Source organism: Zerene cesonia, chromosome 17 (assembly GCF_012273895.1).
Source record: "Zerene cesonia ecotype Mississippi chromosome 17, Zerene_cesonia_1.1, whole genome shotgun sequence".
NCBI lineage: Eukaryota > Metazoa > Arthropoda > Insecta > Lepidoptera > Pieridae > Zerene > Zerene cesonia.
Window position 1 is genome coordinate 4689092 of NC_052118.1, and position 12737 is coordinate 4701828.

General features: G+C 32.9%; 1 protein-coding gene across 1 annotated transcript; it reads left to right on the forward strand.

The window, feature by feature from the left end:
• The first annotated feature begins 638 nt into the window (after nt 1-638).
• Nucleotides 639-12336, forward strand: LOC119833476 (homeobox protein CDX-1). The gene is made up of 3 exons (XM_038357493.1): nt 639-969; nt 10382-10527; nt 12091-12336. The coding sequence occupies exons 1-3, from the start codon at nt 639-641 to the stop codon at nt 12334-12336; spliced, it is 723 nt and encodes a 240-aa protein (XP_038213421.1).
• The last annotated feature ends 401 nt before the right edge of the window (nt 12337-12737 follow it).

The window sequence follows — 12737 nt, forward strand, 5'->3', positions numbered from 1 at the left end:
AATTACTATATGCATTACATATATTATTTGAAGAATAAATTACGAATACGTAGGTATTTACGTAATATTTATAACGCTTCTGTAAGTAGGTAGTAGTTTTTAGGAGTACCTAAAACTTCATAACCGACTATAGTTCTTAGACATCAAGTTGGTGTGTAGAAATTTAATTTAGTTGGCGTTTTTCTGTATTTAGTAAAATATTTCCTATATTCTGTATTTAGTAAATTCAAAATTCCTCAATTTCAAAATTTAAATCATGATTCCGGAATATGCAAATGAATCACACCAAACGCTATTAACGACAATCCCTTTGTAGTAAAAAAGTACCTGAGTTCAGTCCGAGTTCATTACGGCGCTGTCCATTATTTTTGTTGTAATTAGGCAAATTGATAGCAAGGGGCGCGACGGGCGAGCCGGTAGTGAGGCGGGCTTTTGTAAGCGTTCGCTATTGGTTGGACGGAGGCCGCCTTCCGCCCCTCTCAACGCAGTCACGCGGCCCGCTCCGTTCTCGCTTCAACAGACACCTTTGCATTTTCAGTCGGCTAATGTCCCGAGTGTTGTATGGTACGTGTTCGAACCGGTGCACGGTAGTGTTGTGACAGCGAGTGTATGTGCGATGCTAGGACGGTGATCGAGCAATGGTGAATTACGTAAATCCGCTCGCCATGTACCAAGGCAAGGGACAGTACGGCGCGGGCGGTTGGTATGGTTGGCAGCATCAGAATTTTGAAGAACAGCAGTGGTGTGCTTGGAATGGCGCTCCGACGGCAGAGTGGCCCACGGACCCTCATCATTTTAAACGGGAGCCGGGTGAAAGGGATATTGCTGAAATGCCTTCACCAGCGAGGGGAGATTTGGCGAGTCCAGGAGAAGGTTCACCAGGCTCGAGGCCGTCACAGCCGCCGGCTCCGCCTCGGTCGCCCTACGAATGGATGAAGAAACCAAGCTACCAATCACAGCCAAATCCAGGTTTTTATTTTTGTCTACCTTCCTTTTGTTGTATAATTATGATATGAAATGAAGTTGAAACATACAAATGTATATGTACAAATTTAGTGTATAACTTTGGTTGTGAAAGATATTAAATACCAATGTCAACGGCACTGTCATCACAAAATTAATTTTTTAAAGTTAAGTCTTAGAATTATGTTATTAACAATTGGGACATAATAAAATAAATATTTTCAACTGGTATTTATACTGATAGAACGTGTACTATTGAAATATAATAGTCATGAAACCTTCCAACGAGAAAATACAGTGATGAATTAAAAACTAGCTCTTATTAATTCTTATATATGCTAAAATTAAAAATATCTACATAAACTTTCAAAGAATACATAGGTTATTTTCTGACACAAGTATATTTTTAGGAGGGTTTTTGGTTTTTCAGGTGGGCTATATATATAATTCAACTAATAACTAAACTTAACATTTAGATAACTAAAATTCTAGATAACAAATTTTTTAAGGCCAGGCTAAATACAAATCCTTATCGCCGTAGATCTAAGGTTTTCATGTGATCTATTGTTCTAACTTGTAAAAATTAACTATGCAGGGTTGTCTATTTACAAACAATAACAGGTCATTGTCGGTCAGATAATGTAGGTAATAAATTTTATGGCAGCTAATTGTTATTACGACTGAAGCTTACCCGGTTATTGTTCCCAGAAATAAGCGGCATCTTATGAAGATTCCTTCTTGTTAGATTTGTTTAATATCACTATTTGTAGTTTAGATGGAAAAAGGCAAACTTTTCTTTTAAGTAATTTTCCCATTTTCTGAACTTTTGATGAAGATAATAATATGATAATATTGATATCATTATTAATCTTATAATATGGGTGTGACATTTTTATTTACGTCAAGGATTATATTATAATATATTTCAATGTTTAGTTCTAAGGTACAATATTATTTCAACAAGCAACGAAATACAACTGACATAAAAATAGGTATCAACTCTTTTCTGAGCTTTTAAAAATTTATATCCAATACTAATTAGCACCTACGGCTTCCCTCGCGTAGTAGACACAAAAAAATCTATGTCACTGCCTAGTCTTTTGTCTCCAGATACAAAAATCAAACCATTATATCGCTATGTTGCTTTAAGGGAATAAATACCCACAAAAACAAAATGCTTACGCATTTTAAGACCTGTTAATTCTGTTTCTATTCAATTATTGGAATGGGTTTTAAAACCAGGATTTTTTTGTTTTTCTTTCAACAAAAAAAATAAGGGTCAGAATGCGCGGAAATATAAAATTTTCTTACGGTATGTAACTTACCTTGTTCTTGTGTGATAGTATAAAGAAATATAATGATATTATATAATATATGTGCACATACCCAATGGGGTATGGACACATATACCGTAATACTATACTAGGTATGGGTATTAAATATTGTCGCTAATAAATCATATGACAAATAAAACCATTTACGAATATATTAAGTTATTATGTTTTAAGTTTAACCATTAAATTTTCAATTTAATTCAAGAAAAACGCTTTTTCGCTTTTACCTTATTGCATTAGGTTTTTATACAAGGTATTTGTACGGTTTCTAGCAAGTATCAACAAAATATAATTTGTTCCAGCAAATACTTATCTGTCATGGATGAAAAAGTCAATTACGTACAAGTCTTTGTTATCTGAATAAATTTTAAGGGATGTTTGCCTTTCTAAAATGAGTATCTACATAATGTAATTTCAAACTGCGTATTTCTAGAATTTCGTTCATGGTTAAGTATCTACTTAAATGTATCTACATTCAGTTGTATTATTTACGGCCAGAATTAATTAATTTTAATAGAAAATATAATGAGTACCTATAGGAGAAAACACTACGAATACCGAATGTAGTAAAATATCTCAATTTCGATGTACCGAACCATTTGTAGGTTTTTGGCGAATGAATTTGAGACGGTAATGTAGTGCAGGAAACTAATAAGTCTTTCTATAGTTGGTATACTTATGTTGAATAGTTATATGGATTATGATTATATAATTAATAAACAATCACTCAAGATAATATAAAAAACTATTTGAAGAAAAATATATAATAATACCACACCTAAAAAGAATGCGGCTCTTTGAAGCGAATCAGCGACACTTAGGTACCTAAATGAGTCGAATCACATTAGAATACTTAAATATTGTTTTTTGTGTAATTTTTAAAAGGAGATTTATTTATTTATTAGGTAAATAGAGGGAGCTCACTTCAACCGTAAGAAAACAAAATTAAATAACTTATTAAGTAATCTCCTAGTTTTCAACTTTAGAGACTGTTTCCAATTAATTTTAATACATTTTTTTTATCTTTGACCTTAAGCTCAAAATTGTGATGACACGAAAAAACCAGATATGATATCCGGTATAAGGAAGGTCGAAGAATCTAGGTTTACTGGATTGCAATTGGATGCGCTAAGCGCGTCGAATTGCGATTTTTTCGGTCTTTGTATATGTTTGATAAATATGAATACTAATATGCTATCGATTGGCCACTTATACTTACCAGTTATTTACAACAACACAAAACAAATTTACATAAATACAGTGTCTGATTAGTGATTTTAAGGCTTTTTAACAATACCAGAAATGTTAAAAAAATCTGTTCATACGGAATCTTTAAGCTTTAATTTTTAAAAGACCTTCAACAATTAATTACTTGTAGTACAACTACAAGTAATTAATTGTTTAATAAATGATTAAAAAACGTAATAGATACTATTACGTAATAGATACCCTGTTTTAAGTTTTCAATATACATATTAGTATAATACATTCTACGTGTACCTACAGGTTTAATATGGTTTAACTTTAAAACAAAAATTTTTATTGAAAAAGAAATAAAAATAAAATAAAACAATTCTCAACATTAGCGATATAATGGATATTTCTTATTCGTTTATAAAAATTGTTATACCTGAATCTAGGTTTTGATTAAAAGAACTTTTATCTAATTAAGTGCGCATAATAATAAAGGAAAATTCACTATTATGAACATTAAATCTGAATTATAAAGAAATTGTTACAGTAGCTAGGTAGGTATATGTACCATAGAAAATCACAATCAATGTTTTATTTCTGTACAAATTAATAATATTAGAATTAATCACACTTTATCTATTTTCATGTACACTCAATGATGAAGGAATTATAATAATGGGTATGTAATATTTTTAACAATAGATTATAAAAGTTAGAATCTGATTCTGTAGAAGTCAGTCGCAGACGCTTTTATTATTTACTTGATGAAAGAAGAATGAAAAAAATTGTTCAGTATCTAAATAGATAATATTTCTACACCATTCAAACATAAATTATAAATATATCAATTAGAAGTCCTTTAAAATATTCTTCATGTTTATTTGTGTTTTGCACACATACACGAAAATTAATAGATGTATAGATATTTATATTGACTTTTAAATGTGTAATTTTTTCACATGTCTAAAAATAAATGACTATATAAAAAGATATTGAAATGAAAACACCTATGCATAACGGATAAAGGTAGAATACATGTAATGTCTAAGATGTATTTTAAAATATGTCGATTCGAAAAAATGTATGGATTTGTCGTTGCTTTCTCCTTTAAGCTACATGCCGCTTTAGTATTTATTATTTGATACTTTATTTCGGCGATATTAAAAGCGTGAATATGTTATACTGACAAATAAACCTTCTTGCTTGCGATGAATATATTCTTCTAATCTATATAGAACGATTTATAAGTTAATATAAAATATTAAACTCTGTAACATATTATTTTTGTATTTATATTATTAAATAATTCTATGATACCAATATACTATTATAATCTCACGGATCACTGGATCAAACTAAGCAAACGCATCGTTTAACATAATATAGATAAATTCAAAAACAACAGTTGCTTTCTTTCTTAAATAATGGATAATGTTTAAATTATCATGGTACTACTCATAAATTGCTTTTGATATATCTAATCACTATGAAGGATTGCCTGGTCAACTGGGAGTTGATTTGAGAGATAATATATAGTTGTATTAGATAAAAAAGACTAAGCCGAAACATAATTAGGACAAATATCAATTTAAAATGCTATAAAACAGATTGACAAACAGACAGTTACTTTCACATTTATAATAACTATTACAACAATAGAGTAATTTGCACAAAAAAAAAACTTATTAATAATTTACCTTCCAAATTCAACTTACATAATAGATAATTATACCATAGGTACTTACTTCCTAGATTTTCTTACGAATACTAATAATTCGTAGAGGTTTTCAAATTTATGACCACTTCTGTTTAATTAAACAACCGACGCGTTTTCAACTTGTGTTACACTTCTCTTATTATAACGAATTTGAATACAGACACATAAATCTACCGCAACATTTATTAAAACGTCAAACATTGTTTTAAATAACACATAAAAACTCAAGAGCAATTAACTTTGTCATTCGCATTCTCGAACAATGCTCCCGCAATTATCATCTAGCATAACATTACTTAGATGTTATTTTATGCTTTGTAGAACGATTCAGTTTTAACGCGTGCCTTGGGAGCGAATGCATGGTGTGAACAATTAATCCCGGGCCAAGCCGGGATAGAAGGGGATGCTCCCGGCGACAATCACGGACAACGGCCCCCCGGGGACCCGAACAAGTTAAATCTTTGCCAAGTTCTCGTAACAGCGCGGAACTGTAATTGTACTTAGCTATTGTCTTTATTTAGTGCACCGGTATTTTGGCGCTATTTCGTGACTATTCAATGGATTGTATGTGACTAGCTTCTTAAAAGTATTTTTGTTTTAAAATTTTATCTACCACGTAAGCAATAAGCATTTCACATATATTAGACATAGATCAAATATATTTTATGAAATGCTTATTAGACATAGGTATTATATAGGCTTGAACTCAACATTTATTTATTAAATTCAACTTCTTAAATCAAGGCACTTTTCAATCGTCATGACACAGATTAACAACCATTTAACATCGGTTCCGAAAGCAGTTTTTACGGAGAAGAACTGACAAGAAACTCTGTAGATACCTTGTTGTGCTTATAAAATCATGTCAATTTTACGTTTTAATTTTAAAATAATATTAACTTTATCATATAGGCACATATAACATGCTCTTAAACTTGATAACTGTCTATTTTTTGACTACGTAAAATTTACCAGAAATGCCTCGGTCTAATTACAAGCACACTTCAATACTTTATCACAACAATGCAACTTCTTATCAATTACACTATCGTATTATTTGCAGGCTTATTTAAATAGTATTCTCAATTTCTATACGTGACTACGTAGCGAGTTCTATGTGTACAAAACGTTTCTATCTCTATTTATCTTATGTCGTTGTTTGCACAATCCCGAATGTTCATAGAAATTACTCTCCATTTGTCAGTGACCATTCACCAATCCCATCGGGGTGCTTCACAAAGCCGATTATGTCAAAGGCATAACCAATCAACGCCTTCTTTGTAAACAACCCATCAATATTTAAGATAAACAGATAATGGGCTAATGAAGAAAGATGGATAGAGAGTGTCGAAAATTGGCTTTTTGCGGTAACTTCCCAGCGGGTGATTTTTCGTAAAAAATTCAGAGGCGAACAGTAGGAGACGATCATTGTAATAATTGTCCAAGCTTGAAACTAATTGGTTTTCTTGGTCAGTTTTTGTGTTGTTTTTATATTTGTCTTTCAATATGTTACGTTCAAAGTTTTTTATTCCTTTACAACTTTTGTTGTAGATCCTTTCGTTCAGATTTAGATTTTGTTTTATAAATAAAATGATTTTTATTTTATTAAATATTGCTATTTCTTACCAAACATTTTTTTCCGTTTTTAATAACATTACATTCTTTCAATGCAATTGGTTGTTTAATACAAGCATGTTCACATAATGTAGGCGTTAACAGTTAGGTACCTACTACAATGTCGGTATAGGATCAATTGGAACCCCAAATTGAGGAGAAACGGCACATAAAGCTTTATAGCCACATGTATTTGGCTCTTTCCAACCCACAACTATGGGACTGTGACAGACATAAAAACCATTAGTTAAATTTTTTTTTTAAATAAATCTAATTCTTCCGCTTTTCAAAAATCGCATTTATGACACGTAAAAAGTGTCAAAACCAGATTGTTTCCACTTAAAACGTATCACATACGTCTCTAATGTATATGTTATCGTTGTGATATCAGATAGTGGCCGCACCTCGTCCATCAAAAACACATTACAAGCGCTTACAAGAAGGTATCGAGCGATAGGACGTGCGGTTGAATCAACATATTCAAAGGCACCGCTATCACACTCGCTCACGATAATCGCGCATTACTGAAAGCAGGATTTCGGACTTCGGTAGGCCGACAAAGCCGCAAGCGTAACCGATAACTAGTCGATTAATTGTTTCCCTCACACAAATCGCGTTCTACAATATGTTCGACAAGCAATCGTTCTATTCCTGATATGGAGGTACACGTGTAATCGGAGGATCAGCGATAGGGGAAGCATGTTTATTATTTTTCAATTAGCGACTACATATTGCCGAATACTCATCTATCTAGTGAATGAGTGCGTTATCATAATTACTCTATTGTTATAATATGACCTTACTATCATTACATTTATAGGTGTCTTGAGTTGGCTGAAGTATTTATTTTACATTTGCAATTTGTTTGATGATATGATGTTGTTTAAATTTCGTATTTATTTATGTCATATAATATTCAAAATATAATCAAATGACAAGGACTGAAATGAGTTTCGTTTTTTTACGCAAATTTAACGGTAGAGTAGGTTGAACTTCTATTGATGTTGCTATAAATAGAAAATACGTCAGTTCTGCTTTTTTAATAATGGCGTTGTGATGCACTGCGAGGCCATTTTATCTGAAAGTGTATTTGCCCGTGATAACAAACGAGTAAAAGTCCTATCCGCCCTGGCTCGCCGCGCCCGCCCGCACTGTTTGCCATTAACAAACAACTGTTTTTTGTAAAACGCATAATGATAACGCTATATTTAGCTATTCTATTGGATGGGAAGATAGATTATTGAAAGAAGATATTTTAAGCAATCGCTCTGTAAAATGTATTTGAGCAAAAATACGATTTATCTATACCTACAAATAGACAAAATCGGATTACTCATATTTTCCATCATCATTATTGTCATCAGCTCATGCCCATCCCATATGTATGAAAGGACACAGGCCTCTGTAAGGGTGTAGACCATAATCATCAACGCTGGTCAAGTACGGAATGGCACTTAACAAATGTCATATATTGTCAAACATTTAGCTTTTGGACATCGAATATATCTTGCACGCTCGTTTGGAGTCGAACCCTCGTCTTTTCGATTGATCAGGTCCGCATTTTTAAGGTAGTTAAATTTCGTATTTTTCAATATTATTTATTTTATGTTCATAATATGTTCATTCACAATTCAATATTGAGTATGTAATAAAATGCATTAACTAGTAAATACTTATTTATGAAGACAATCTGTTTAACTAGCATTGATGTGCTAAATGCATGCCATTGACGTCATCTTTCAAATGCGTCTGATGAAAAATTACATTGATATAACCAACGGATTAAAATATACCTACTAACATTGTTTAATGCCTTATCATTCTACTGTCTACGCAGTTTAGAATATGTATATATGTGTGGCCCCAAGTTCACAAGGTGCTCGTCCAGCCATCACATGACGTTTACCCAAAAAATTAACAGCTGCTATCAAACACTGCATCTTCTATAGGTAGAGCGGGTATTTGTTTGACCCGCTAGTTCTCTTTTTGTTTGCACCCCTACAGGAAATTTATTTTAGTTATAATTTTCTGTCATTTGAGCACACTGAAGAGTTTATCTATGCACCTCTTAAATATGCATACAATATTGTTTGATTTTGTTATAATGTGAGAAATTTACGACCGATCGTTTATTTTTATCATTTTTCTCGTTTGGTTTATTCCACTTGGAATTATTTGTATTATCAGTTGTATTATTATCTATTAATGAGATAACATCAATGTTATTGAATATAGTTTTTGTTTATTATGAGCTATAGATATATGTTCGCGTAATGTTACCATCTCAATACAATAAGAAAAAATGCATATCAAATATACATGCACGTTTAAATTGAAATATTACGCAACGTTTCTATCAAATTCCACGTTGTTTCTCGCATGTGACAAACGTAATTTATGAAGTTCCTAATACCAAGATAAGGGATATTTACACACTCCGAGTACACAAGCAGACACCTCAACTCTGTCTTAGTATTGTGTAAACAGATCTACATATCTCGGTGATTTTACTCGTTGAGAAATCTACAACACAGATAAAAAGTGTAAATAAAATTACAATTTTCCATATAACGATGAAAAACATCCCATGTGTTTTCCGCTTTTGGGATTTAAGCACTTCAAATAAAAGCCTTGAGCCGTGTGTGATCAAGAGAACGGAGATTAAAAATGGATTAGAATTAAACGGTCTATTTAATCAACCACACATTTTGGAGATATGAGATGATATCCATTTCGCCTGTGCTTACAAAAATTCAAATAATGAGTTTGCAGTAAAGTCGCAATAATTTTATCAAAAGTGAAATAAAAACATAGCAATATGCATTTAAGTATATAATGTAATGAAGTATTATAATTGTAAAACCTTAATAAATACAACAAAAATAATTGAAATGTTTATTGATAGATTGATTATAGTATGTAGATTCAGCAAAGTATGACTTCATTTGCTATTATACCAAAACCATTAATATAAAACCATTTATATAAAAACACATTCATTTCATCATATTTATTTTCATAACCGATAAAGTCAAATTTTTGCCTTACTTTTCAACCGACGCGTATTGATGACTAGCAAAGGCATGTTCTATATCTAAACGTAGTTAGTAGAAGTGTTTCTTGCGTAAATACGAAAAGACGTATTAAAATACGAAAGCTTATGAAACAAACAGTACTTGAGTAAAGTGTAACATCATCAGGTGTGGTCTGCGATGATCCCGCGCTAAGCTCTCAACCGCGGCATCTCTGTTCTCTCAAACAATTGGTTTCATCTTATCATCCTCTTATCCAACAGGTGTTTAAATAAAACAAAGGATTTACTTAAATATAAAAAAATGGAATTGACTCTTGATGGTTAACCTAAAGTGGCCAATTAGACTTCGCTTGAGAATCGTCTCACAAATTTCAGTTTATGATATTTTTATATTACCTAATAATAATTCCGTTCAATGGAATTAAATACATTACGTTACAAATTACATAGGGATTTACATTATATGGTATATTTGTATAATCAATTATAATATTTACATTTTCTCATTCGAATTATTTGTTATAGGCAAAACGCGGACAAAAGATAAATACCGAGTGGTGTACAGTGACCATCAACGGCTGGAATTAGAAAAGGAATTCCACTACAGTCGGTATATCACTATACGGAGGAAGGCTGAACTTGCTGTCAGTTTGGGACTATCTGAACGACAGGTATTTATGTAATATAACACTTATACTAAGTACATCTATGCTATAAGTTATATAATACGCTCATTGAGAGGAAAAAATTGCTGATAATGTGTTGTGTTCATAGTTAAAGATTCTCATACCTTCAATTTATGTTGTGACATATATCTCTAATAAAAACGCGCACGACGGGGTGTGACAATCATAGAAAATCATGTTTTTATATAATAGCGGGCGACAGAGTTTGCATAGGTAGAGCTGATGTAAATGCGTTGCCTGCTTAAAGGGCGAGCTATAAGGAAAGGATTGACGGCGGAAATAGGGGAATGGACTGGGAAGGGTGAGGAAAAGGATACGGGTCTCCATCTTCCCTACTCTCTGAACGAAACACTGAAATAAGCTGCAATTTCACGCCGATCTTCTATGCGGAAGCCCATATCCTTTTCCTTACCCTTCCCATCCCTTTCCTTTATTTCCGCCGTCAATTATTCATCTATTCCTTTCATCAATCCTTCCTAAATCCTTTCCAATTCGAAGTCGGCAATCCATTAGTAGAAGCGTTAGGTCTGCAAACGACTTTACGTCCCTCCAAATGTTCATGGGCGGTGGTAGCGGTATCCACCAGCTCTATGGCCGACGGTGACATGAAAAAATATGGTTGTTGTACCTTCCCCGCTGCGAGCTGGCCCAATTCGTGCCGAAGCGTACTGGGCTCCCACACTCAAAATATGGGGAATTTCTTGTCGTCGTCGACGTGCTGAAAGTGTGTGCTGTGGTATTGAAAGACACGACAAATAGGTTTTTATTACTTGAAACGGGTCTTCATTTGGAATTAGTTCTCGGTGTAAACACTATAAAAATAATAATATCAAAATAGTATATCTACCTATCTATACTTTACTTTCCTATAAGGTTTCAAATTTTATGATAATACGAAAAACGAGACAAAAGAATTGCGAATTAATTGTTCACATAAATATTCACTTTGTGATAAATTATCCATACAATAGGTAGGTACCTATACAATATCAGATGTCATATCGAAGCGCACATCGAACTCTTTGTTTTTAATGTCATGAAATGAACAATAAATGTTATAGGTATTAAGTGTATTAAGTACAAATACTTTCAATACACAAAATTCCTTTTGTTCCAATCAGGTATTTGAAGTAATCATGGCTTTGCTTCAATTATCGCTGGTTAAGCCGTTGTCGTAAATTATACTTTTAGGTACAAGCTTGCAGAAAATTAATTTATGACGCTAATAACTTGTCTTGTGTATTATATCAGTGGGCGTATCGATTAAATACCTATTTGATATTAAACTAGTTGTTACCTAAAGGTTGTTTCATTATAAACACTATTATTATACTACAAAATCAGAAGCTGTCGTGTTAAAATGCAATTTAAGATGTCTGAATACAGGTACAAAATTATTAAAACTAGCGATAAATGCCAAAATTATTTTAAGCTAATCAAATCTACACAAATGAATTATAAGAACTTCGCTTTAAAACCTTGAATTGTACTACTATACATAGTGCTATTTATTTTATAAAATTATTCAAATGTCTTATTTTGTTGCAGGTAAAAATATGGTTCCAAAACCGCCGAGCCAAAGAGCGGAAACAAGTGAAGAAACGCGAAGAGGTTGTGATGAAAGAAAAGGGTGATCATGCGTCGCTGCAACACGCGCAGTTGCATCACGCGACAATGCTGCATCATCAGCAAATGATGAACGGCATGATGCACCATCATCACTACCACCAAGGCGTCCTTCAAGGTGTGCCCGAGCCGCTCGTTCCCGGGGTCGCCCCAGTCCCACTGCTGTGACCGCAAAACCAAGACTACGGTGCCTATGACGCCTACGGACAGTGACATTTGACCAGTGATTATTTCGTGAATTACCCCTCTTGGGTATACGTTATTGTGCTTTAAATTAATCCTTTACTTATAAGTTGTGATAAACTTAGTGCAATATTCTCATGGGACCGTTTCTGCGGAAATACAATGAAACTGAATATTGGGACTCGTGAGGAAGCATAAATGACTATCGTAAAAACTCTCTGATACTCAGACTTTATTCGTTAGTTCCGGACTCTTATTCTATTCCTCCCTTTAGTGGCTCATTGCACGAATTAACGAAGAAGCCTCGGCTTCAGAGGAGTGAACCTTCATAGCTTTTTTATAGCTATTTAACTGTTAGTATGTGCCTCTTATACAGTTACGCCTTA

Bases quoted from the DNA above. Each gene is read 5' to 3' on its own strand.
- LOC119833476 (XM_038357493.1), top strand. From the start codon at position 639: ATGGTGAATTACGTAAATCCGCTCGCCATGTACCAAGGCAAGGGACAG. The intron at 970-10,381 runs GTTTTTATTTTT...TATTTGTTATAG, and splicing joins CCAATCACAGCCAAATCCAG to GCAAAACGCGGACAAAAGAT. The intron at 10,528-12,090 runs GTATTTATGTAA...ATTTTGTTGCAG, and splicing joins TGGGACTATCTGAACGACAG to GTAAAAATATGGTTCCAAAA.